This window comes from Phaethon aethereus (assembly GCF_964289735.1).
Source record: "Phaethon aethereus genome assembly, chromosome: 1".
NCBI classification, from domain to species: Eukaryota; Metazoa; Chordata; class Aves; order Phaethontiformes; family Phaethontidae; genus Phaethon; species Phaethon aethereus.
This window is the reverse complement of record NC_138575.1, coordinates 55,009,276-55,036,576: the sequence shown is the minus strand read 5'-3', so window position 1 is coordinate 55,036,576 and position 27,301 is coordinate 55,009,276. Positions and strand designations below refer to the sequence as shown.

Here is a 27,301-nt window from a genome sequence, read left to right as displayed (position 1 = left end):
CGCCGCGGGGAGGAGCGGGCACCGGGGCCGTATAAGGCCCGCCCGCCGTCCCGGCTCTGGCACTCTCACTGCCGCTCCCCGCGCATCCCGCGCCTGCCCCCCCGGAGACACACGGGCGGAGACTTGCGCGGGGCGCACCGCTCCGCACCGCTCCGCGCCTGCCCCGGCGGGGCGCATCGCACCGCTCCGCTCCGCGCCAGCCCCGGCGCGGGTCACCGCACCGCTCCGCTCCGCTCCGCTCTGGTCCGCGCCTGCCCCGACGGGGCGCACCGCACCGCTCCGCTCCGCGCCAGCCCCGGCGGGACGCACGGTACCGCGGCACCCCCGCGGGGTCCCGTCCCCATCCCCTTCCTCCTGCGCCGACCGGCCCGTGCTGGCCCTGCGCGGGCGGCAGCTGCCTCTCTGGTTTTGGGGCAGATCCTCGGCTCCAAGGGCGAGTCCCTCCGGTAGGTAACATGGAGCGCTTCACCGTCTGGGACTATGTGGTCTTTGCGGCCATGCTGCTGGTCTCGGCCGTCATCGGGGTCTACTACGCCTTCGCGGGAGGGGGGCAGAAGACCTCCAAGGACTTCCTCATGGGAGGCCGCAGCATGAGCGCCGTCCCTGTTGCGCTCTCCCTCACCGCCAGCTTCATGTCAGCTGTCACCGTGCTGGGCACCCCGGCTGAGATCTACCGCTACGGTGCCATCTTCTGCATCTTCGCCATCACCTACAGCCTGGTGGTGCTGTGCAGTGCCGAGATCTTCCTGCCAGTCTTCTACAAGCTGGGCATTACCAGCACCTACGAGGTAAGGTGGAGTAGAAGGAGCCTTTCCACAGCCTTCACGGAGCTCGGGGGCTTCTCATGCCTGCTTTCTATCTGTCTCTCCTTAGTCTCTTCCCCCAGATCCCCTTGCACTCTGTGCTGTCCATAGAATCGTAGAATAATTTGGGCTGGAAGGGACCTTGAAAGGTCATCTAGGCCAACCCCCCTGTAATGGGCAGGGACATCTGAGTATCTCCACACTCCCAAGGGCAGGCTGCAACCTGCTATGTCCCGAAGTCTGCCCACGCTGCCTCTGCAGAGAGATGCTCAACCCTGCTGTCTTGGCTCAGGAGCTGTGCACCATGCCAGATCCATTTCCTCACTCCAGATAGTACAGCAGGTGGATTAATCCTTGTGCAGCTTGGATGGTGACATGTGGTTAATGGTATGTAATTAATATACCAAGAGTAGGGTGCAAGAGCATCTAACATAGAAAACCAGAGTTCTCAAATCATGCGCCTTCCAGCTCAGGTGCTGCCACAAAAGTCCCCCGCTGCCAGAGTATATGTTTGTGCTGTTCCTAGAGATTTTGGGGAGACACCCTTTCCACCTGAGGCTGTTCACACTGGTGAATGTCTTCTCCCTCATGCTTATACAGGGAGGTTAGCAAGTGCTCTATGTCTGCAAGAGTTTTCGTTACTTCCACCAAAATATGGCTGAGCTGGTCTTCAGCTCGGTGTGTAAGTTAAAACTATGGCTAGCAGCACAGAGACATCTGGGGTGGTGGGACACATCATAGGTCAAGTCTGACTGTTTTGGGATGAGGAAGCATCTGGTCCGGACTTTCTTCTGATTAAGAAGGTGTGTGTAACCTGTTCATCTTCCTGTGTGGAGATAATTCCTAGCTGCAGATTTGGAGGCAAATGGCTCTTTTCACAGGGGAACATTGGGAAAGGGACACTGGTGCAGGTGAAAGTCCTTGGCTAGCTATTTCAGTCTTTTGCATTTTATTACACTGAACTGGGGCGTTGCAGCACTGGAGGCTGAAAACAAGGTATCTGTTGGTAGATTTAGATAAGAATTCACCAACAGAAACCTCTGGTGGCTTCCAGTATGTTTTAAACTACTAATCTTTGGACTATCAGTTACAATGATACTTAATATAGGGCTCTCTTAAATAAAGACTTAGGACTGGAAACTCACTGATAATCTTGGTGTTAAATCAGAGTAATGCACCTATAAAAGATATATCTTCTATTTGTGAACAGAGTTCAGCAATTAAACAACTTTTTGTGTCTGTCCAGGGGTTCCGCACTGGTTCCTTGCATGGACATGCTCGCAGATCACATTTCAAATGCTCAATTCACGAGTGAGCACTTTGAGATACTTCAGTGTTTGTCTGTGTCGATTGAACAGACTGGCAGGTAAAGGAAATCCCTTTTGTGTAACCACACACCCTAGATGGTTGTTAGGACAGATAGTGGGAAGAAATCTTCCCTACAGCATGACAAGCTCATTCAGAGCTTTTGTTGTCCCAGGCTATACAGAAAAGTGAGGGTTCCTGTTTTGCAAAAGGCTAGATTTCCACTTACTGGTAGAAGCTGGTGAGCTGCTTTGGGCAGTGCAGAAGGTGAGGTGCCATGGGAGGAAGCTGCTGACCACTGAAAACCTGCCCTCTCTCACAGCAGTTCAGAGTTTCCAAATCAACTGAGGCTTAGGAATAGCCATAACGTTTTCTTTTTCTCTCTGATTTCACAATAGAATTGGGTTCTGTTGTTTGCTGGTACGTCGTTGTGAACTTTTAGGTTGCCCTGTGTGGAGTCAGGAGTTGGAGTCGATGATCCTTGTGGTGCCCTTCCAACTCAGGATATTCAGTGATTCTGTGATAATACATGCTGGTCTTTGCCGAGTCACAGTGCTCAACTCTTTGTATATTGAGTGCCTTGAGGCAGCTGGATACCACCAGTTTCCATTCTGCAGACTCTGTAATATACTGACAAGCTTATGTCTACTTCACTTGCTCATGTGTCATTACCCAGCGGTGAGGTCTGCTGAGAAATATCAAATCAAGTTGAATGAGATATCAGTCAAGGTGACTCTTAACAGTTTTGGCCATTCATGAAATGTCACTATGCCCTTTCTGTATTGCTCATTGCTTCACTGTAGTTGATAATGCGAGTTTTGATATAAACATTTGTTTTTTCTTCTCTTTTGCAGTATTTAGAGCTTCGATTTAATAAATACCTGCGCCTCTGTGGAACGGTCCTCTTCATTATACAAACGGCAAGTAAACCTCAAAGCCATTCTGTGGTCCTTGTAGCCACCAGGATTCTTCAGCTTAGTGTAACTGGCTGTTTTCTCTGAATGGTTGATGAGGTTACCACAGTGCATGGGTGGCTGGGAATGGGAGAAACAAAGCTCTTGCTGCTCCAAAGGAATGAGGTGGGGAGCGGATGCTGGGCTACCTGCCCCTTTGGTCTCTGTGTGCATTGTTGAGCCCCCGGAGCAGTCACTTGGCATCAGCGCCACGCCAAGAGACGAGCGACCCTTCACTGCAGGGTAGCAGTGTGAAGAGCAGTTGTTCGCCTGCCCGCTTGAGAAACCCACAGCAAGTTAAAAATGTAAACATGCCCCAATTATCTACAGCAGCAGTTTTCATCCTGTGGTCCATGGATTCTGGGAGTCTGACTAATTCTCAGGGGTCTGTGAAAGGTGACAAAACAAGCTGTCAGGAGCTGTCATTTGCTGTACAAGGGTTTGTGCCACCACCACTGGAAAAAAGCTGGGTGTCTGCGAACTGAGAAGTTGCGAATTACTGCCTTGGGGAATGTTAAACTAAAGCACTGCCTGCAGTTATTGTTGGTGCAGTTTGTTGTATCCAGCCCATTTGGTGACTCAGTATGAGACCATAGCTTTTAAATGTACAGCAAGCATGTGCCAAATGCACAAGAAACAAAAAGGTGTTCTTTTCACAATTTTGAAGTGATCTTTTTGGGGAATTCAAAGCAAGAATGAATGTACAATCAGAAAGCTTTTCAAGTTACATGCTAGCTTTTTGGCCATCTTTGTATTTTTAAGACACACCAGGACTTACAGGGCAATCACACTTGCACCAATAAGATGGTGGTCAATGCAGTGCTAATTACTTATTTGAACAGTGCTGCTTAGCTGGCATTTATAGATACACAAGCCCATAGGAAAACTGGAGTGCTAGCATGTGTGAATCCTGACACTTTCACCAGCAAATACAAAGATACCACAGTTAGGTAAGTTGGAACAAGCTGAGCATAATCTTAGCTTGCAAAGATCAGAAAAATAATTCTTTACAACTTAAATATGTGCCCAAGGAAATTAACTAAAGATTTATGGGTGTCTTTCTTTACCAAGCACTAACAACTTAACCTGAATAATGATAAGAATTGTGAGGAAAGGAAACCCCCAAGATTTTAATGGTATAATTTTAACTGTTCTGTGAATATTGGCATGTGTTTAAAAGAAAAAAAATGGGCATGTAGTAATACAACCTGAAAAACCACTGAAGAAGTGGAAAGATTGTATCATCAGTCTTGTTTTAATTTTCACAAAAATGTGATCATACACATGACATTTTAATTTCTGATGGTTCAAAGCTTCTGGCACTTGTTTGCTGCCTATGAGAAAGCCACTTTCTCATGCTGAATCCCTGAATTAGCAGGATTGGAGAGATATGGGTTTATTGGATGGGCCTATTAAATGGATAAGGAATTGGCTGGATGGTTGCATCCAAAGAGTTTCAGTCAACAGCTAAACATCCTAATGGAAACCAGTAGTGAGTGATGTCCTTGAAGACATCAGGTCCCCTTGTACTGGGACCTATACTATTTAATACCTTCATTAATGACATAGATAGTGGGATTGAGTTCACCCTCAGCAAGTTTGTGGATGACACCAAGTTGAGAGGTGCAGCTGATTTGAAAGAGGGAAGGGATGCCATCCAGAGGTACCTTTACAGGCTTGAGAAATGGGTCCATGTGAACCTCATGAAGTTCAACAAGGCCAAGTACAAGGTCTTACACCTGGGTCTGGGCAATCCCCAATATCAGTACAGACTGGGGGATGAACTGATTGAGAGCAGCCCTGCAGAGCAGGATATTGATGGATGAAAAATTGGACATGAGCTATCAATGTGTGCTTGCAGCCCACAAAGCCAGCTGTATCCTGGGTTGCATCAAAAGAAGTGTGGCCAGCAGGTCAAGGGAGGTGATTCTCCCCCTCTACTCTGCTCTCATGAAACCCCACCTGGAATACTGCATTCAGCTCTGGGGCCCTCAACATAAGAAGGGCATGGACCTGTTGGAGAGGGTCTGGAGGAGGGGCCACAAAAGTGATCAGAGGCTGGGAACACCTCTCCTATGAAGAAAAGCTGAGAGAGTTGGGATTGTTCAATCTGGAGAAGAGGAAGCTGCAAGGACAACTTATTGGGGCTTTTCAATATATAAAAAGGGCTTATGAGAAAGATGGAGAGAGGCTTTTTAACAAGGCCTGTAGTGACAGGACAAGGGGCAATGGTTTTAAACTGAAAGAAGGTAGATTTATGTTTGATAGAAGGAAGAAACTTTTTGCAATAAGAGTGGTGGGACACTGGACCAGGTTGCCCAGAGAAGTTGTGGATGCCCTATCCCTGGAATTGTTCAAACCTGATCTAGTGGAATATGTCTCTGGCCATGGCAAGGGGTTGGACTAGATGATCTCTAAAGTACCCTTCACACCCAAGCCATTCTATGATTCTATGATTTAGCAGTCCATGCTGACAGTTGCTGTGTGGACAGCAAGTCAAACATTGACTGGGCTTGACAAGTTTCAGTAGGTGGCTGTGAAGAGGTGCAGCTAGTTCTGAGGAGACATTCCCCAGGGACTGGTCAGGACTGGCAGCTTTCTTGGCCTACAAGCTATATATGAAAACCTAGAGAGGACTCATGGCACCGAGAGAAACAAACATGTGCACACACAGGCGGGGAGTAGTACACAGGTAGGAATAACTATTTTCCCAATGGCCCCACCATCCTTTCTGGCATGTGCTTGTGCTTGTGCTTGTGCACAAGCAAGGGGCCAGGGCAATCTGGTCATGCTGGGTGAAGTAGCCCCTCCATACTCATTTTCTCCTACAGCTGGATTACTGCTCACTCCAGTTACCTCTTGGCTCTCTCCCCAGCGTAGCTGCTGGCCATGTGGCAGAGCTCCACAATGAGGACTGGATTTGACCTGCTCAAAAGCCACAGCAAGTGATCCACCAGTTAGCCATCCTGCTCTGGTTTACTGCCTGTGCCGAACTCCACACTCATGGGAAGGGCAAAGGCTTGCTAAATGCCGGGTGACATCTGGTTCTGCTGCTTTTCCATGCCCAAGTCCCACCTCTGTAAATCAGGGAGTTGGAAGAGTTCAGTCATGGAAAGTTGATACAAGTCAGCTCAGGATCTGATTGTGATCCTTTGAATCAAGACCACTGACCTTCACAGAAGCTGCACACTGAAAGCTGTATTCCCCTGAACCATGCCACAGTTGAACTTGTCCTAGTAGTACAAGGCAGTAATAACAGTGGTAAAAAGGCAAACAGGATTTAAAAATGTGCATAAAGAAATTACAGAGGATATCAGATTAAGTGTGCCCTTAAAAGTGGATGGAGTAGCTCCTTCATTTGCTTATATCTTTCCTGTATTGGGTGAAAAGACAAATCTGATGATAATCACACATGGCTTCATTTTACTTATAATGCTATCCATAATGACTAACTAATGCTGTATTTTTTGTTCTTACTCATGTGTGTTATAGTTGCATACTAAGAGGCGTATTGATCCCAAGACTGAGAAAATAAATTGTAATAGATTCCTTGGCAAACAGTGTGTAAACCTCATCAACTTCCTTTTGCTCTTGTTTCTGCCATATGACTGCAGTTTTAAAGCAATAAAACAAGTTAATTATAAAAGCCAGGAAAAGCTGAAGAGGGATTTGGTATTCAAAAGTCAGTGGTATTTGTTTTAAGAACGTTAGGCTGTGAGACTGCACTGCTGGTTAGTCTCAGACATTCATCTTCTAACAATTGGAATTATTTCTTGACTGTTAGGAATTATGGACTGCATAAATGCTTGATGAGAAACCATGTCAGAAAGCTATGACCTTTTCCAGGAATTTACATTGCTTTTGATTTCATATCTTTTTTCCCCTTCTAGACTTTATACACTGGTATTGTCATTTATGCTCCAGCTTTAGCACTAAATCAAGGTAAGATGAATATACTCCAGCTGTTCTTCTGTGTTATACTTTTTTCTGCATATAGCACTGGTATGGTTTTTTTGGGTAATGCACACTTAAAAATATAGCACAAGGATTGACTGTGAAGTCTTCTAGGATTTCTGTTGATCCTGCTGGGAATTCTGCCGGAAAGCCTAGTTGTAATCCTAGTCCCTTAATCGCTATCTGTAAGGGATTATAGAAGAGGCTTGAGCAAAAAATCTGCTCTCATTTACTCTGCCTCTCATGCAGTATCCTTAGGTCATGGCTACATTCAGAAAAGTTAAGAAGACTTAAGTAAATTTTGAAGGCAATAGAGAGACTAAACACACATTTAATTCCCATGGTTAAGTGCTTTTCTTCAAGAGGAGAGTGAGGCAAAAGTTCTGTAAATATTATTTTGGGCTGCCCAGAACTGTTTAAATCAGCCTATCATTTTTCCTCGAAAAACAAATCAACAGCAAAGAGATCTTGAACTTAAGATGTTTTAAATGATATTTACAAAATGAAATATCTCCATTTTCTATTTCAAAATGACTCTTTGCTTTGAAAATGAGCCGCATTTATTTTTAAAGGGGAAAAAAGCTTTTATGTGGAGCCAAATGAACCTTTTAATCTGACACAATTAATTTGTCCACTTGGCAAGAAAAGGCAATAACAAAAGGCAAATAAAAAGTTAATCATTTTGGCTTGAATGAAAATCACACTTTTTCTGTTTGTCGGGGGTTTTTTTGTCTTGTTCATTGAACAAAAAGGAAGAAAAAACCCAACACTGTCTGCATTTGTCTCCACGGGTGTGGAAGTCCCACAGGTTTTATGTCCTTGATGTTTGTATTTGCCCTGCAAATACACACTAATCCAAGCCACGGACCTAGCTGGCTCCCAGCTAGAAGCAATGATTTTCATGAGTTTTGCTGCAGTGTTTCTCATGAGCCTGAGCTACCTGTTGGGGAGCACCCAGTGCCCTGCCTGGCAGCACGTGAGCGTGCCAAGCCGGGGCAGCGACAGCTTGTGTGCCGACCGCAGCACAACGTTGTCTGGCGTAGACATACTATCATGTTTCCCTAAAAGAAAGGAGAATAAATGAAAGGCTTTTAGTCTGACACATTTCTTCCAGACCGTGTTTGAACCACTTTGCCTCCGTGCAGCATCCCCATGCTGTTTACTTGTTTAAATCCTTGCTTAAGGACTCTGTGGGACTACCCAGGCTTCAAGGAAGGACATGTGTTTTAAACCTTCCTGAGTTGAGGCCTACGAACATATTGGATGTGTTGATTGGCAGATTTCACATTAAAGACAAATAGCTTCTTAGATCCTGAAATATATCTAACTTTTTAGCAGTTTCCAATGTCTGTAACAACTGTTTCATTTTGAGAACTGGTTAGGGCGAATCCCCTGGTCAAATATTTTCATTGCCATTTTTTATTACCTCCTACTTTTGCATTTAACTTATTTCTATTTTTTTTCAACAACTGGATTGAGGGTGAAAAATTGACCTTAACTTTTTTGTCCCCAATGGCTTTCACACTGGTGCCATTTCCCTCTTTTTCAGTCACTGGCTTCGACCTGTGGGGTGCAGTGGTGGCGACTGGCGTGGTCTGCACTTTCTACTGCACGCTGGTATGTGGGCCCTTTGGCTGAGAAAAATCTCTGTTCCTTTCACCATTCACATCAAATATGGAATTTATTGGAAAGTAGCTTAACAACGGGTTCCCCCATGGGAGTACATTTCGCAGTGTAGCTGGAGCCTCAGGGCCATATTCACCCAGGGATGTCTCTGGATGCAAAGGTAGCCACGATGTGACTCAAACCTTTTCTGTTTTGATACATTCAAAATTCTGTTATTTCTGAAAGAACAGCAAAAAGATAGATTTCCCTTCCTAAAAATCCTCCTGTAATTTTTCTTCTACTTTAGTAGGGTTTAGCTGTGTAATTTGTCAAGAACCTGCTTACTGCAACTATAATAGTCCTGTCTGTTACTGAATGGAGCCACTGAAAATAGCAAGTGTCATAGGAACAGATTGGTCTTCAGGTTAGTGTTAATTGAGCAAGTGTCTTGAAATTATTAAATGAAACCTCAGTGACAAATTTATTTGTATATGTTGGATTAAATTGTGTTTTATTCACATGAATGATATGCCTTCTGGAGTTAGTGGTACTGTATATATGTGAGATGAGCACTGTCTGCCAATTTATCTTTTGATACAAACTTCTGAATCAGGTTATGTGATGAAAGAAATGCTAGATTAAACTATGTGTATGCCCAAAGTAAAATCTAATGCACTTCAAAAAAGGGCCAGGATGTCCTGCATAGGTTCCAGGGTGCAGTTCCTAAACACTCCAGTACAGAATTATTTCTATTAAAGAAGAAGATGAAATGCATCTATTATGCATAATATGGATAATAACCTTTCTCTTAGTTGAATGTGAGTGCAAAGCAAGAGTGCTGCTGCCCTGTTGTACCTGATAACGTGCTGTTCCTCATACAGGGTGGTCTGAAGGCAGTGGTGTGGACAGACGTTTTCCAGGTTGGAATCATGGTCGCTGGATTTTCTTCGGTGATTATACGAGCTGTGGTGGTTCAGGAGGGGATTGGACGCATTGTAAATGATTCCTACTACGGAGGAAGATTAAACTTCTGGGAGTGAGTTTGGACTTGCAAATGATGTGCCTCTCTATTCCTACAAACAGAGCCCCTGTGACAAACTGTGAAATTAAATTGTTACTGAAGGAGGAGGAGGGGAGGATTTGTGACCCAATTTTATATATTTTTAAACAAGCTTACCTGGTCTGAGGGATATTTTTTAGGTTTTACACCATGAAAAATCTTGTAAGGAGCAAAACCTTTTCATTTTGTCAAGTAGGTGTTTTAAAGCTACATTTTAGATTCTACTGAAAGTGAATGGTGTATAGGAGAGGGCAGTCATATTTGTTCTTCTAATTTGCAAACAGCTGATTGGGCATTTCAGCTGCTGAACGAAAACAGCTGGGAAACCATAGTTTTTGTCTAATCTGAAACAGGGAAATGTTTTTCTTTTCCCTGAAAGAAAAATTAAAAGTAGTTTTAACAGTATTTTACTCTCCATTACTATAACTAATCATAGCCCAAAAATATCAATTTGCAAGGTCAAGAATATTCATTCTGTCAGTGTTGAATCAAAAACCACTTTAAGTTAAAAAAAAAGAAAAAAGTTATTGTACTGTTGTTGAGAAACTTCACCCAGTGCTGTTAGTGAGAATTTCATGTGACAAGTATTTCTTTTGTCCATCAGTTCACAATACCCATCAGGTTGTTCTGTAAAATTTTTCCCCAAGTTCTTCAGTAAATAATTGATCTGTGGGCATTTTTTTTTCTTCTTGCGAACAGTCATTTTTTCAATCTGTTTGGCTGATTTGCAGTGGTTATACTGCATTGCTTCTTCTCCCAATCATAGAGTTCACAGGTGGGAAAAGAAAAGGAATAAAGTAATGTAATAGATTAAAATAATATTACATTGTTCCCAAAATAAGCATAATTTATTGCTATATTAAAATGTGATTTTAAAAAATATATATTTATGGCCATTCACAATCTGTTATTCACTTAGATCTAAGCCAGCAAAATGTTTTACAGAGGCTCTGTCCACAAAGGCTGGGTGTGCAAACACTCCTTTAAATTGGTATCAGACTGGTGTCCCTGTAGATAAGCAGGCGTATTAGACTCTTTACTGGAGCATCATTTCATCACAACAGTCACAGGCATGGTACGGCTTTACTTAAGACTATACTTTATAGGCAAATAAATTAGTTAAGCTTCACCTTTGGACAGATCAGAGTGTTTCACTGGATCAGGATTTCAGCTCTTGAGTTGTAAAATATGCTTTCCCTGTTTTCATGTAAAGTTGGAGTATCTGACTGTTCAAAATCTGACCAAATTAACAGAGTTTGTATTAGAACAGGTGTGGGGAAATTTTTTCTCTTAGGTATCAAGGTCTTCTCATAATGAGAATATTTTCATATTCCAAATTTGTTTTCTCTTTTTCTTCTCATTGTAGTTTTAATCCCAATCCTTTGCAAAGGCACACCTTCTGGACGATTGTTATAGGTGGGACCTTCACATGGACTAGCATATATGGGATCAACCAATCTCAAGTACAGAGATACATCGCGTGCAAAAGCAGGTTCCACGCAAAAATGTAAGTCTGCCTACAGTAACTCTTAATCTCTGAATTTAGCAGTAACTGTTCTTTATAAGGGCGATTTTTTTAAAAGGAATGTTTTTTGTCTATATAAAAACTATTTGTAAAGGGTAATAGCTTTCGCTTTCTGTTTTGTGGACCAGGTAGGTAGAAGACAAATCAGCACAATAAATACCGGTATTTGAATTACATGTAATTGCTCTAACATTGAACCTTGTGCCAGAATGTTTCACTATGCCAGTATTCTTGCATACAAATAGCTGCATTAAGGTTATATGCAACCTAAAGACCAAATAATATAGTACTTAACGCTGAAGCCATATCAAGACAGCATTGTGAATTGCTGCTCTACTAAACCTAAATCATTGCGTGGGAATTTTGCGTAAATAAAGACTAAAAGATTTTTCAGTACCAATGAGTATATGCATGAGAAAATGCAGAAATGTTTTATTCAGTGGTAAAATTGCTGAGGAATCATATATTTTATTTCCATAATAATCATGACTTTTTCTTCAGGAATTCACTACGGAAATGGGCAGAGTTCTGCTTCCCTTCAGTTAAATATTTCTGATCAGCCTTTACTCTAGAATGGAGTACATTTACTAACTCTATTATCTTACCTTTATCTTTAGTATCATTCCAGGAGTTTATAACTCAGGATTTAAGAATTTTTAGCAAGCTCATAAAGTCATAATATATAAATGTACATAATGTATTTATAGTCCCTATAAATTTTATAATGCAGTGACATACAGAGAAGGAGTTTTATGAAGGCTTTCACTTCATAAAGTCAGCAGAATACCCACAAAATTGTGCACAGTTTATAACTGAAATATTTTGGTTATGGCAATAATGAAAAATCTACTTTTCAGTCATTTACGCTGCGGACAGGAATGAGCTGATGCTCATCATCAGCCACATCTCCAAGTGTACAGTGCCACATCTCCAACACACCAGGTGGCTTCTCCACAATCTCTGGTGCGTGGCTGGGTTCCAGCTTCTCGGCGCTGCAGAGGCAGGAGGTGCATCCCACAGCTGTAATGCTGCCTGGCATGATTGCGTATAGGAAAACAGCCACGTACATTTTGCCAGATTTTGTGTGCCGGTGAGACTGATCTTCCTGAGCATCCGCCCCACTTAGGGCTGTGCTCCTCTCTAGTACCCTCCCTCCCTTCTTTGTAAGGAGGGACACCTCCAGGGCATCCCAGAAGGAGACTGTGGCCAAGGGGAATCTGGCACCTTGGCAGCTTCTGGGCAGATTTTCTGAGCTGCTGCAGCAGGTTTGACCAGGGCTGGAGGCTATCTGGTTCTGGAGGGGTTTGGATGGGATGTATAGCTCATACTGTGTTAGTGGTTGCACAGGCTTAATCAATCAGTGGAGTCCGCTCCTGCTGACGTGGGTGGTTGGACTCTGTGACGTCTTGCTTGCGCCTTGCTCATGCAGGGAATTTCCCCTGCATGGAGAAATCATTTTGTGAAATGGTTGCAGCTTGTCACAGCTATAAATGCTGCCATTCGGTGGTGACTATCATCTAGTCCATTTGCAAATGTAATTAGACACATCTGGCAAGTCATATTGGTGGCCTGCACCTCTTATTGCCATTTAACCTGTACATAGAAGTGTAAAATGTCAAAGTAATAGGGTTTTGTACCTCTGTGGCATTTACTGTAAGGCTTTATAGGAGGTAGCACAATAATAAATTGGAGCTGAAAAAATAATTCTTTCACAGATCTCAACTTGCAGGTTTTGGGAAGGCCTTTAACAGTGGCATAAGAGTAGGAATTTTCTCAGGCTTTTGGAAAGCATTTCACCCCATTCAAGAAACACACCAGTAGGTAGGAGCACATGCTGTCATCCTCAAACAGTAACTAGGCAAATTGAACGTAACACTCATATATGAATGATAACTTAGGCACTTAGACCAGGAGATTTTTCAGAAAAATATGGGCTACTATCACATTTTTCTCTACTTTCCTTTCAAGGTCATCATCTGGCATGTTTCAGTGCTAAAATCTTAGAGCCAGCCTGAAACAAACAACAGAAAATAAGACTTGTGCAGTCACAGTGCCTACTTCACCCAAACTCCACCCTATGTTACTCACCCAGAATTAATGGGAACACCTCCCTCCACCAGTGCTACAATTACTATACTCCAGTGCTTAGTCATAGGGTGCACCATGAGCTGGGATGTAAATCAGAAGAAAAAAAACAGCTTTCTTTTCAGTGTCAAACACTTTCTTTTCAATGTCAAACAAGAATTGCCGGATTCAGACAAACAATTTCTTTTACTTCCATGTGTTTCTCTTGACCTTCTAATCTTTACTACAGGCTATATGCTAATACTGCTATTATACCTGTTCAAAAGATTTGGATTGATTTAACTCATTGGTTAAATTCTGTACTAAATCAGCTTATAGGTAGATTATGCCAATGCAGGAACAGCTTCAGCTAAATGGATGCAAGACATCCAATCAATATGTAAGCATCTTTAAGAAGAGGACTACTTTATTTTTACTAAATTAGTCTAGAGAGAAATTTAAAGTGCTGCTGTTTTTTTATTTAGACCACCCCTCATTGCAAATACAAAGCATAAATGCAGAGTTTCCCCTACAATGTGTAAGTTGGCTTTTATTTATATAGGTTGTTTTAAAGAGTTTACATTGTGCTTGCCAATAATTTGTCTATGGTATAAAACTGATACGTCAACTAGTTAATCTACATTATGCCTTTCTGAAAATGTCCATTTCAATGCCTAATGAGGCCTATAAAGTTAGGTGTGCTTCTTCATTCATCCTGATGGTCCTCTAGAGCAGTCCAAAGGCTCGTGCACCATTCCCTCATGGGAACAGAAAGCACTAAAAGGCCTCCTGAAGCACTGCAAGCATGGATATATTTGCACAGAGACCAGAGGTCCTCCCAGTGGAGGTCTTAGCAGTTGGCACAGGTCATGTGATCTGTCAGGCAGTTAAATCACTGTCGGCAGATGGTACACAGATAACCAGGAGGCAACTGCTGGAAAGGAACGCTGTTTTTCAAGGTCAAGCTCCTGGTGGGTATGTTTGCTTGAACTGACCAACGTAGGTGAGAACAACTTTGTGACCCAGGAGTCATCAAGAGCTGAGGAACATTTGAGAAGATCGGATAGTTAGATGGACGGGAAAAGCCCTCACTGGGATGGGAGAACAGTTGTTTTTCAATGCCAATAGAGGCTGCCTTTTGTGTGTGGCAAAAGTACCATTAATGTCTGATGAAAACGCATTTCTGCTCCAGCGTTAGCTGAAGGTCCTGTCAGGATGTGGGGAGGCAATGGGGTTATTGGACCATACCGGGCTCCATGTTGTTTCGTTACTAAAGGGGAAGCCTTGGGGATGGTGGTAACCCCCTGCTTTCTGGAAGTGGCAGCTGTAGGTGGCTCCAGACCAGGTCCCAGGTCCAAGTGCTTCATTGCTGCCTCCCACGGAGACTGTCCTGGGAGGAAATGGGGGATTTGTTGCTTTACAAGGACAACTCCAGCATTGTGTAAGCGCAGCACTGCAGCTCCAGAGGCAAAGGAGTGCTGGTGCTGACTCAAAGGTGGTACCCCACACTTGGATCTGGGGCACTCCGCCTTACAAATCTATCCAGAGTTTGTCTTTATGGAGGGGTGTGGCAAGGGAGGAAGAGCATCATCTTGCCAGCTGCCTGCAATGTAAAACTCGTGCGCATGATGAAACGTGGGGATTGCCATAATGCTCCCATCGTCTCCTGAGCAGACTTTGTCAGGGGTCGGGCGCTCAGACCATACCACCAAAACCAGTATTTAAAAACGTGATCTCACACCAGGTGAAATGCTGGGAGCTGTATCATGACTCCCTTTCCGGTGAGTAGCCACCGACCAGGAGGTCTCCTCAGTGCTGGCATGGGTGCTTGCTCGCTTGTCACCGGCGGGGTCTTGTGGGACGTCAAGCTCTCACACGGTGCTTCCGTGTGTGTTGCTGCAGGTCGCTCTACATCAACCTGGTGGGCCTCTGGGCCATACTGGCCTGCGCGGTGCTGTGCGGCCTGGCCCTCTACTCCATCTACAAGGACTGTGACCCCTGGGCGTCAAAGCAGGTGTCGGCACTCGACCAGGTAGAGCCCCGCGTTTCAGGGGAAGGTGGTGAGGGGGCTGCCTTCCTCTGCAGCCATAATAATCAGACGGGGGTGGTTCAAGAGACAAGGGGTTGGGAATAATGAGATGCCTAAGTCCTAATACCCACCTAATATCAGGTAAGTCTGTAACACTGAGGGATTAAGATGAGACCGTGGCGGGAGAGAATACCCTGGAGAAAGCAGCAGACCTGTCCTTGCCACTGCTTGGTCACAGCATCCCCAGCTGTGCTGGAGCTGCAGGTCCCTCAGCACCAGGGCGGCAGGGAGAGCAGTGATGTGGAGAGTGCTCAGTCCACCCACGTCTGCAGGGGTTTGGGTTTTTCACTCAAAAGGGGCCCGGGAGTGGCAGCATTGCATGAAACCGCTTCAGAGAGAAGCGAGGGGAAGAGGCTGCTGCCGGAGACAGCCGAATCGAGCGGTGCCTGTGTGAGTGACTGCAGGCCCTCGTGAGCTGCTTGGTACCACCCGACCTAAACCGCTCTGTGCCAAGGGAGGAGAAAACCTTTTCAGATTCAAAACGTAATCGTGCCCAAAGCATACACCTGGGAGAAGGCTACCAGCAGGCAGTTCTTTGCTAGTGATGGTGCATCCTTCCCTCCTTCAGAGGAGAGCTGGGCAATCAAACCATGTTGTACCGTGCTGCGGAGAAACCACCTTGTAAGTGATGGTGGCCTCTCCCTAAATAGCCCCTGAGCAGCAGATTTACCTGAGGAACAAGAGCTCTGGGAGCCCGTAGACTGACCAGAGTTAGGGCCCAAGGAAATCATACAAGTCTTTTTTTGGTATATTTATGCTTGGGATAATCGTAGGCTCTGGATAATGCCCCACGGACAATAGCTAGAAAGCCAGGAGAAGAGCACAGACAACAGTAGCTAAGACAGGACCACTTGGTCTTTAAGGGTAGATAAAATGAGATAAGGAAAGCCAAGGTGGAAACCCAAAGGAAATTAAGTTCCTGTCAGTCAAATTCTTTTGGTGAAAACTGGAAGCAAGATACTAAAAACTTGTCTGTGAAAAATGGTTCACAGCAATAAAAATCTTAACGTTCCTATCTCTTTCCAGCAGTCATATCTGCAAAGGTCAACAAATGACACATGGTTTCCAATAAGAAAATTGTTCTCGGGTACCCTGACGTTATTGGACTGTATCTAAAAACCTTTTTGTGGAGTCAACAGCAGGCAGAAGCATCTACTGTGGCACCCAAGCCCAATACAGACTACCTGCTGCCCAGTAGATGCCATTTCCTATGCCGTCATCACTGGAAAGCAAGCCTGAAGGCATGGCTGTATGCTCACCTCTGCTAGGTGGTCTAAACAGACTTTGCTGTATCTCAATGCCAGTGAGAAAGCTGTAACAAAAATAATACAGTGACAAAAAGAAAGATCAGGGTAAGACAATATTTCTTACTTTGAATTTTTCAGCTAATGCCATACCTCGCGCTGGATATTCTCCACGATTTTCCAGGAGTGCCAGGGCTTTTTGTGGCTAGTGCCTACAGTGGAACATTAAGGTAATTTAATAATTTGGAACCTAGTGTCTTTTTTTTTTTCTTCTTTTTTGTTAGCGCTAAAGTCACATTTATACTAAAACTTTTGCATTTCATTTCTTTGTCTACCTAATTTTTGTTCTTTAAAAAAGTACTATAAGGTCTTTGATGATGCAGCTTAAAAATCCATAGTTTCCAACAGTGGTGCTCTGAGGTCCTAGGACACAAAGCTGTTTGAGGTTCCCTACCAGCAACCCCAAAACAGCGATCATTATATATTTTTACCAGTGGAGACAAATCAATCCCCTTCTATTCCATAGTGGGGAGTGTTTTGTTCAGCTTTCTCAAGGAGCATCTTTTAGGAAACATTGCCTCTCTCGAGGAAGGCTATGAACTATAGTAAATGGATAAAAATGAAGAAACTTAAGAATGTGACACCAGAGTAATTTTTTTGTTCTGAGTCCTTGTAGCTACTTTAAATAGAAGGAACACCCAGGATATTTGTTTTTTATGCACTGAGGGAAAGCTGGTAGTTTTTGAGAGCAAGGTACACATAGACACAAGATCACCTGACTGGCTTTGTGCCTTAGGAGTGCTGGTTTCTCTGACCCCACAGGGAGCCTGGAATAGTTCATTTTGGACTAGATGCCTAATTTTTAGATGACTATAGTTAGATTATCTGAATCCTCCTCTGAGAATGCATTCAAAGTAATCAGTGACTTGGATGTGGAAATTTTACCTACCCAGGTATATAATGTGTAGACCATTTGTGAAAGTATCACATACGAGCAGTGTTTACAGCTTAGCCACATGTAATAGATATCTTCATTGACTTCTTGAGGCCCATCTTTTCATCAAGGTTTGCCTTGTCTTCACTAAGAGCGTTATTTTAAACCATTTTTGTAAGCTTTAACTGCATCACCTGGAATAATAAGTTATTTCAACTAATACAGCAGTTACATTAGTTTTCTGGTACTGCTCTAGACAGTGGCAGTTTCTTTCTGCCAGCAACCCATCTGTTACCTATGATTTCACCTGCTAAGATAAAAAAATTGTATAAATCTTGCCTCCTGTAGTACAGTGTCCTCCAGCATCAATGCTCTGGCCGCCGTGACTGTCGAAGACCTCATTAGGCCATACTTCAGATCCCTCTCTGAAAAGAAGTTGTCATGGATTTCCATGGGGATGAGTATGTCTGGAAAATATCTTTTCCACTTTTGCTTTATAAAGTGAGGGTTTGATTTGGATCTCACCTATGGCAGTGTAAGTCAGGAGTAAGTGCATTCACACCAGTAGGACTATGTTGGTGCAATACTTGGGGGAGACAAGATCAGCTGTGTAGGTTTTGCACAGAATGGGGGACAAGCTATTTCAAATGAGCATAAGGAAAAAAGAAGCCACCTTGTTTGATCTTTAAGCAGGAAAGATGCACGACATCTGTATTCCATATTGATTTGCAATACTACAAAGCCAAATGTCTCCTGTTATTTTTCTTTCATCTGTCACAAATGAGGCGCATAGGAAACAATTTTGTAACAAACCTTTTGAACTGAGTGATACGTGAGCAATAGCATTGTGTCCCAATAACATTCCAGATAATGAGAAACTTCACATCTTCTCTGATATACTCAGACTCTCAATCTGTTTAGCTTCTCTGTTTAATGTAGCTCAAAGAAGAAAGTCAGAACTAGGCTGAGCAGATGGTTTAAATCTCTGAAGCGCAGGTTGTCTCTGCTAGTTGCACTGTCTGTGACCAGCTGCAGGTGTAGCCCAAGACAGTGTTTGTAGTAAGCATGGAAAAACCACAATCCCAACACAGAGCCGTAACCCACTCATACCACTGGTGGCAGATGACAAGTATTAAATATTTTCACCAGAGAGCAGTTTCTTAAACAACATTGCAAACAATGTTTATGCCAAAATTGTTGCTGGTCTTATCATGAGTTGCCTGACATATCACATTAAACAGTGAGGTTAACCTATTGCTTGTGCAGTGAAACTCAACAGGGGTGGATGTTGAAAAAACAAATAAGCCAGTGTTATGGGTCCTGGGAAGAGATACAACATCCTGGTGACCCGGGATGTTCTTTGTCACGGTGCCAGCTCCCGGTAATCTGCCAGCATTTACTTTCTTGCTCCAAAGACTTTAGACTGAGAAGCAAAAATCATTCCCTCAAAAGAAGGACTATGACACAGGAGGTTATCTGAGAAATACAAACAATATGTGTCATATTGCCACTATAGCTAATCCATATGGCTGCCATTTAGTAACTAATCTTTAGTAATATACAGAAAGAGGATTTTTTTCAAGTTTGCATAATCTCCTCTTAATGTAAACAGAAACCTGACCTTTTGTCCAATTCAGGCTCCCTTAGAAAAACCCCAGATGCTAGCAGGTTTGTTTTGAAGATGTCAGGGGCCATGCTGGGTTAGATGGAAACCTTTCCATTAGTGATTTTCAAACTTTGGCAGATTTACACGTTATTCTGCCTTTCCCACACAGGCCTGTTTTATGGCGGAGTCTGCATCGCTATGGCTGCACTGGCATCTCTCCTGGGAGCCTTGTTGCAGGTAGGTGTCAGACTGCTTTTTCATGCCCATGTTGAATGACCCGGAATGAATTATGTAAGAAAATAATTGCTGGATACCATTATGAGATTAGTTTTTATTCTTTGTTGGGTACTGGCCTCAAACAGCCCATGACTCATCCTGTGCATGTAACTATACCAAGTCCTGCCAGCTGAGTACACACCAGTTAAAAAAAACCTCCTAAATTCCTTCTCAACATCTTCCCTTCTTGCCATGTTGGAGGCTTTAACTTTCTTGCACAGCGCCTGATAGCAGACTCTCTTCCTTCCTCAGGCAGCGCTCAGCATTTTTGGCATGATCGGTGGCCCCCTTTTAGGACTGTTTGCCTTGGGAATCCTCTGCTCCTTTGCAAATGGAATTGTAAGTAGAAATTTAAAGCCTTGTTCATAGAAAATTTTGATCATTTTGGGCATCTCCTTCCTCCTCTCCCCCCAATAATTTTATGTTAGACAGCATGTCTTTGATACTTTCCATGAGGACATTTCCCCTTGCTCCCTTTCCTCCTTATTCCAAGGAAGTGATGAACAGGGCTATATAGGAATTTGAATTTCCATCCCATGAAGAGATTTACATGACCAGAGCAGGGGAAAAATATCTGAATGAAAATGAAACTTTGGCAAGGATTTCTGGAAAACCGAATTTTAGAAGCAGGGAACAATGTGGCTTGAGATATAGCTGAGCCAGTAGAGTCAGAGGATGCTGTTGGGATAAATGGGGCCCAAGAACTTGCAGACTGAATTGGGGTGTTCTCAGAGTGCTTCAGTATCGTGAAATTATAATTTGCACAGGAAGAAGCTATTCCATCAAAAAATGGATTTGACGAACTTTGAGAATATGGTCCATGGGTCTGGCAGGATTGCTATTTAGTAAGGTTCACTAATCACTAACCTTTACCTCTTTGCAGTTGCAAATTTTATGTATATACTAAAAAAAAATAAAATTGCTAGCTGTCAGCCAAAAAAATCCCCACCCTTATGTAGAAGAGACTTTTGCAAAAACAGATCACATGAGAAAACGGGAAAAAAATGCTTCTGTATTTGTTCAAGGAGGGCCTCAAATAAAGCGTTATTTTCCCATATACCATCCAACCCAAAGCTATCCTTTGATTCTAACGGCATAGTGGCAAAAGAAAAAGAGGTAAGCTCAGGAGCTGTGAGTAAATACTGTATTTCCCAAAAAGGGAATGAAGTAAACTCCCCAGCTCTCCCCAGCTGTGTATTTCATTTTTGCTATGGAGCCTGCAGTTTAGATTGTCTTAACTGTTTCTTACTCACCTAGGTGTTGTTTTTTACAAATATCCTTTTGCGTTTCATGTAAATCCAAGTTTCATTTTCTGTTTTGCAGGGTGCATTTGTGGGTCTTATCAGTGGCTTTGTTATTTCACTTTGGGTTGGAATTGGATCTCAGATTTACCCTCCACTCCCAGAGAGGACCAAGCCACTATATCTCTCAACTGCAGGCTGTAATATATCCTCAGGAAATTTGATGTCAACAGAAAATCCATTAACAACAGTCTTCAACACACCAACTGCAGAGAGGTACACAAGTTCATCATGTGCAATCAACAAAGCATCTATTTGTTTTAAAGCAACATGAACATCTGCCTAGCATTTGGGTTACTATAACTATCCCTCCCTGTTTTACCTACCAGGCTGTTTAAGATGAAACGGTTTTCTCTGATTTTTTTTTTTTTCCTGTCAGAGTGAAGTTTGTCTGAGTTATCCCAGAGCAGAAGTCAAAGTGAATCTTCCTATTGATCCAAAAAACTACAGCTCAATATTTGAGTCTAAAAGCTTGGATATACCTTACTGTGAACCATGGTGTTAAAAAAAGCATAACATTTATAGTTATTGGATTAACTTCCACAGTCTGTCACATGAATTAAAGCCGTAGGCAGTTAAAGGGCAATTTGCAGTTTAACAGCTCCACTGACAACAGCTTGTCTGTGCAGAAATAGTTCCATGCAGGAAATTCAGAAGAGGGCATAATCTGTGTAATGGGAAAAACAGAAGGGACTTTCTCCCCTCTGCAATTACCATATGTCCATTACTTTGGACAGTTACAGTTAAGTGTAACAGTTATGAATAACAATATAGGGAACAGTGGGAACGGAAAGAAGCTGAACAAACACGTTTCTAGGGGTTCCTAATCCTTACACCTTAGAGCATTATACACACATGTACATGGTGCCCAACATACAGTTTCATATACTACACCTCTCACACCAGCCCTCCACCATTGCTCATGGCTGCAGGGAAGCAACTGTTGCAACAGAGCACATAGTCAGGGAGAATAAAATAAGGTGTAACCTGAGATGTGACAGTTGCCCCATTGTTTTTGGCTGTTTAGAGCTGCACATGGATGATTTCCTACTTTTTTTTTTTTGTGTCTCCTTCTTTAATTAATGTCCCCATTCTAAAGAATTTATCCCTTCATCTGGATAAATGGAGTGCTCAGCTCTGCACTAGATTCCTAGCAGAGAAAGGACTGTTCCGTGCGTTGCCTTGCTGAACTGACCAGTCTCAAGTTCCTACAAAGGAACTTGTCCTGCAAATTTTAGAACAAATTTTCTGTGCACATTTTATTGTGTGGAGATGGTTCAAGACTACCAGGTCACTTGGTTCAGAAGTAACTATATTTATACGCTGTCTGGAAACAGACAACATTTTCAAGTTGCTTGGAATAGGAAAGCAGAGATTAACACTTCTTCTGCTCTTTTTCAGGCCTGCCCTGGCAGACAACTGGTATTCCTTGTCTTATCTCTACTTCAGCACACTTGGGACACTTATCACAGTAGTTGTGGGAATAATTATCAGCCTCCTAACAGGTACTAGTTCCAGAGCTGTGACTGAATGTCTCTTAGATCTCATTCAAACTAAGATGACCAGAGAGCTGACATTGCCACAAGAAGTGCTGGTGACCCTATTGCAAAGGTGACCCTATTGGTAAAGGTTACCATCCAAAATCTCACTTCTTCCCCTCAGCCCTTCTGCATCCCACTCTTGGTCTCTGCTCACATCAAAAGTTACTTCAAATTTCTAAGAAGAAAGAAATGTCAACAGTTTTTTAACTTGAGGGGAAAAATACATGAGACATCTATCTTTCCTGTTTTATTAGATGCCAGCAGGGGCTGGAGGTTTAAGGGCTGTCCCCGAACATTGCAACAACTCCAAGCAAGGAGATGCACCCATGCTTCTAGAGGACAAAAGCAGTTTTACCTTGAGTGAGTTCAGAGCACTCAAGGGTCATTGTCTGCATCTGTACAGTGCATGTTTTTCACCACGGTCCCCAAGCACGTACCTAAGAGCTGCAGACCCTGTGCACAGCTGTTACCTTCTTTCTCAATTTCCCCTGTACTATTTGTACAAGGGGCAAAAAGCAGCAATCCCCACAGGTAAAAGGGGGGACTTTGGTTTCAGCCCATGGCCTTGCTATTTTTGCATCTAGGCAAGATGCAAAGTGCATCTGTCATCCACCTCATGCATGGCAGAAATAGCACAAAAGCAGCTGCTCTCACAGCTTTCCCCAGATTCCTATGCCCAGCCAGATTCCTATGACAACCCTCATCTTCACAGCTGTTAGATTTCAGACCTATTAGTCTGACCTACAACTGCTCCAGAACTATGAAACTCCAAACCCAGCAGACAAACTTGCTTCTATTAGCTCCCCCATGCCTCGCAACTAATAAGCACAAGTTACACTTCTACTATTTTCTTTTCCTTGTGAGTTCCTAGAGGATTTGCTCCATCCTTACTTCCGAGCACAAACTCTTCCTATTGCTATAGTGATGCTTGTAAACAAATTTTGCTTCTTACTAGGCTGGGATCAGGTCACTCACAGGCCGTGAAACAAAGCATGGAAACTGGGCAACTCAGTAAATCCAGATGAGATGATAGTCTCAGCCCAAGAAACGGAAACCCTCAAAAACCCCTAACCCAACCACCATGTCACTCTACTTTTTGTGGGTCAAGATCCCATTTAAGCCTCAGGTGGCATTCAGAGCTAATTCCCAGCACCTGCATCTCCTTTCTTTCCCACACACATTCCTACACAAGAATAGTTAATCTTCTATGCCTTAAAAGTGCCAAAACATTCCATTAACCCTCATCCACCTACCTTGGGGCTGCCCTTAAATAACACACTATAAAAATTGCTGGTGACTGGAGACAGGAGTCTTGCTAACAGGGGGATGAGGATTGGGGCTCAGTCTCCAGGGCAGCACTTGGTACCATAGCTTCTGGACTGGCAGCATGGTGCCAGATATCATTGTATGGGATTCCTCCGTTTCTGACAATTGTCTCAAGTTTTTTACATAATAAGAAATCTGAGGAGGATCTGGGAAACGGCTAAGGCATTTCAAATAGACCTTGAGGGCTCATTTTATATTTTGAGAGGTGCAGGGTATACACTGTTGTAAAGAAATGATACCTAAGGCCTGTGATTGCTTGATGGCTTTTGCTGCATGACTCTTTCCTGCTCACCTGGCCTGGTGCCCATAGCTGGGCTCTGACATATCATTTGCATGCGCAAACAGGTCTGATGATTGATTGAAACATGCCTGTTTTGCAGGAGGACTAAAGCAGAACACAGATCGTAAATTCCTGCTGACCAAGGAAGATTTCCTCTCCAACTTCTCACGGTCTAAATCTGAGACAGTAAGTGTAATTATGCACCTCTGATTTAAATCAATCTTTCCTCCTGGGGACAAAGGCAAACAGTCCCTGGCTTATTTTTTCCCACTAGGATGAATAGTACCATATGACTGTCTCCCTTAAGGTAGTAGCAGAGTGCAAGGCAGGTAGGAGTAAAGCAGCTGGCATAGGCAGGGAAGTTACGTTTGACCAAAGCTTGACTTCAGCAAACAACAGAGCAGCAGCTGAGACAAGGGACAGTTGTTCTCCAGGTTTCTGCCAAAATACTCCCTCACTAGCCTCTTGGAAGCTGGCCCAAGGCACACTTTGGACTCAGCAAAGTTTCCTTTGTTTGTAAACGTGTGTTCTCTAAAGTCTGTGGGTTTTTTGGAACTTCAGCTACTGTTTGAGAGAAAACATTTCTAGTCGGTGTAACTGTTTCCTAGCTCCCTCCCTAAGATATAAGAGAAGGGGAGACATTATTGGATAATAACATCCCTTAGAAGGGAGAATATAGGGGAAATTTGTTTGTTTTTACAATAAACTATAGATCACTTTTCAATCAGTATCACCAGGATGCTGAACATTCAAGCTCAGCTTTGTTTAGAGCTTTTCGAGTGCTGCAGTACAGGCAATGATCATACCTTTGAGGTGGTCCAGTTTGCAAAACGTTTTTCCTCCATGATGGCAACTCCTTTTAGCATGATCTCATATATTTCAGCTTCTGCATATGAACACCAGGGAGAGAAAAGGATTTTTACAATACTATTGTGATGCTGTTTGCCCATGTCACGACTGGAGACCAGCTATCCAGTTATTGTCATTCACTGTCTTTAATGGGCCAACATCTGTTTTCACTATCTGGGAATTTAATACCTGAAGTCTTTTGGTAAAAAAAAAAAACAAAAAAACACTCACCCACATAGAAGTTAATGTCCACAGCCATACTATTTTTACGCCCAGAGTCAGAAACAAGTGTCTGCCTGGTTATACAGCTAGGAGCTGGATAACACGTGGCTAGCATCACAAAAAATGCAGAAAGTTGTTGAGAAAAAAAATCAGGGGGAACTGAGCAACTTCTTGCACATAAAGAGCTCAACATCTCATTATGTTTAACAGAGATGGAACATAAAAGCAATGATGGGTGTTAATCTGCTTTCATGTGAAAATATGGGGCAAGGACCAAGGGCTGGGAGTCCATAGCTCAAGGGCTTAGTGGTGACAGATTGCTAGGCATGAAAACAGCAATTAGAACTTTGCACACCCAAAGATACTTTAGACACTTCCCAGGACAAGAACATTTATGTGACAAGAACATTTTACACAACTAGTACCTTATGCAATAAGAAACTTTCCATGCCCCTAGAAAAATACCAGCTATTCCAATGAGTAACTATTTATGTTCTGTCAGCAACCAGCATGTTTTCCTGCAAGGCATCCTGTATGTCGGCCTGACTCTTCTTGCCTGCAGGTCGAAGAGAGGAAGACTGTTTCTTCCACTTCACAGCATGGCTTTTGTCTTTTGTTTTTTAGCCAGAGAAAGTGGAAGTGTTGAACTGGAAACCATTTACTGTGGCAGCTGAAGGAACTGACAACCCTGCTTTCAGCCACATTGAAATGGATGTTGCAAGCGATAAGGACAAAGTCAATGGCCTTCATATATGACATGGGGCCAGGTCAGCCCACGACGACAGTTTTGTTCACGTAAAGCACTGCTGACGTTCCTGTGGTGGGTCAGTTATCAGCCCTGCTGGGGTCATGGGCAGGTGTCTGCTGAGCTTTGTGGCACTGTCACCCTTGCATGACCTTGACATTAGTCAAGAAAGGAATCAGGTCTTTCTTCCACTTCCTTTCTCTCTCTCTCTCTCACTCTGGATCTTGGTGACAGGGCTTAAGGCAAAGTTTCTATGTGAAATATTTGCCTGATATTCTTGAGCCTCCTGGAAAATATCTGCTTTTAATCTCAGTTCACTCTCAGAGTAAATTTTTTATTTGGTAAGAGCACTGTTCCCCCAGACATGGCTGTTTTTCTGGTTTGTTTTTTTCTTTTTTCTTTTAAGGCATTGGAGGTATGAAGAGATTAGGGCTGCGGGATCTTATCAGATTGCAAGAAACAGTGGGTCTTTTTTTAATACTGGAGGTGTATTTAGTGCCAACTGATCCTGAGAGCATATTTATTTTGCTGTTTTTGTCATATATGTTTGTTTTTGTCAAGCCACTTGTTCCATGGTTACCTGCATCTCTTCCTCTGTGCTCACTGCTGGAAGCTACCAGACTGTCTTTGGTGATGGGTAGAGGCAAGAGTCAGAAATAGCCTTCCCTTCACGCCCCATCTCCCTCTTCTTCCCTGTCTTGCCCTTACAGAGCTGGTCCTCAATAAGGAAACAAGCTATTTGGGCTTTTAATTCAATGCCGTATAGCAGAACTACACTAGTCTTCTACTTCATGCCCAGTGTGCTGGCCTAGGCCTCCTCTTCCACTGGGCTGGGCATAGCACAGCAGAGATGTTAATGCAAAAAGAGGGCCCTCTTTGCTGTACTGGACAAGAGGGAAGGTTGCATCTGCAGTTGCCACTGCTGTTACCTATGGAGCTGTGAGCTGAAACCTCATGTAGCCATTTGTGTTCATGCAGTCGCTGTTGCCACTCTGGGGATTCACGTTCAAGGTTGTTTCAGATCAGGCAAAAGCACGTTGTGTGTTTTGGCAGGCAAGCAGAGTCCACTGCGCAGTCCCCCAGGATGGGGAAGGGATCACAGAGGCTATCATTTGGTGAAGGCTTCTCCAGGGCTGCAGGGCATGGGACAGCTCATCCTCTGGCTGGGCTACCAAGAGAAGCTGAACAGCACATCCACTCCACACCGTGCACTGTACCTGTGGTTTGGGAGGGTGAAAACCCCCATTGCTTCCTTACCCTGCGTGCTTCCTGGTGCAGCAGGGAACAGACTCTGACCCACTGTGTAGTTTTTGTACTGCAGACTTTTTGCTATGGCTACATGTGGGTATTTAAAACTCCTCTACAGCAGCCGAATCAAGTTGCAAAATAAAAGCCGTTGCAGGAAAGTCAAGCTGTGCACCTTATAAAGCAGTCATACTCAAGAATCAACTGAAAAACTGACTGCGTATCTTAAATGCTTTCTAAAAGTTATGTTGCATTTGTGCCATGTGCTGAGTTGCTGTAACTTGGAATATGACACAGTTGCTAGTTTATCAACCTTGACTGGGGCCCTTTAGCATTTTAAATCAATTTATTCCATGCCCTTGTGACAGAGGGCA

General features: G+C 43.4%; 1 protein-coding gene across 1 annotated transcript; it reads left to right on the top strand.

Annotated features, from left to right (window-relative positions):
* Positions 1-455: 455 nt before the first annotated feature.
* SLC5A8 (solute carrier family 5 member 8) lies at positions 456-25,693 on the top strand (the record flags this gene model as incomplete). The annotated part of the gene is made up of 15 exons (XM_082005046.1): positions 456-788; positions 2,963-3,028; positions 6,952-7,003; positions 8,565-8,632; positions 9,502-9,656; positions 11,047-11,187; positions 15,172-15,301; positions 16,744-16,832; positions 17,885-17,997; positions 19,312-19,379; positions 19,671-19,757; positions 20,742-20,935; positions 22,121-22,224; positions 23,967-24,052; positions 25,562-25,693. The coding sequence occupies 15 exons, from the start codon at positions 456-458 to the stop codon at positions 25,691-25,693; spliced, it is 1,818 nt and encodes a 605-aa protein (XP_081861172.1).
* Between the last annotated feature and the right edge of the window lie 1,608 nt (positions 25,694-27,301).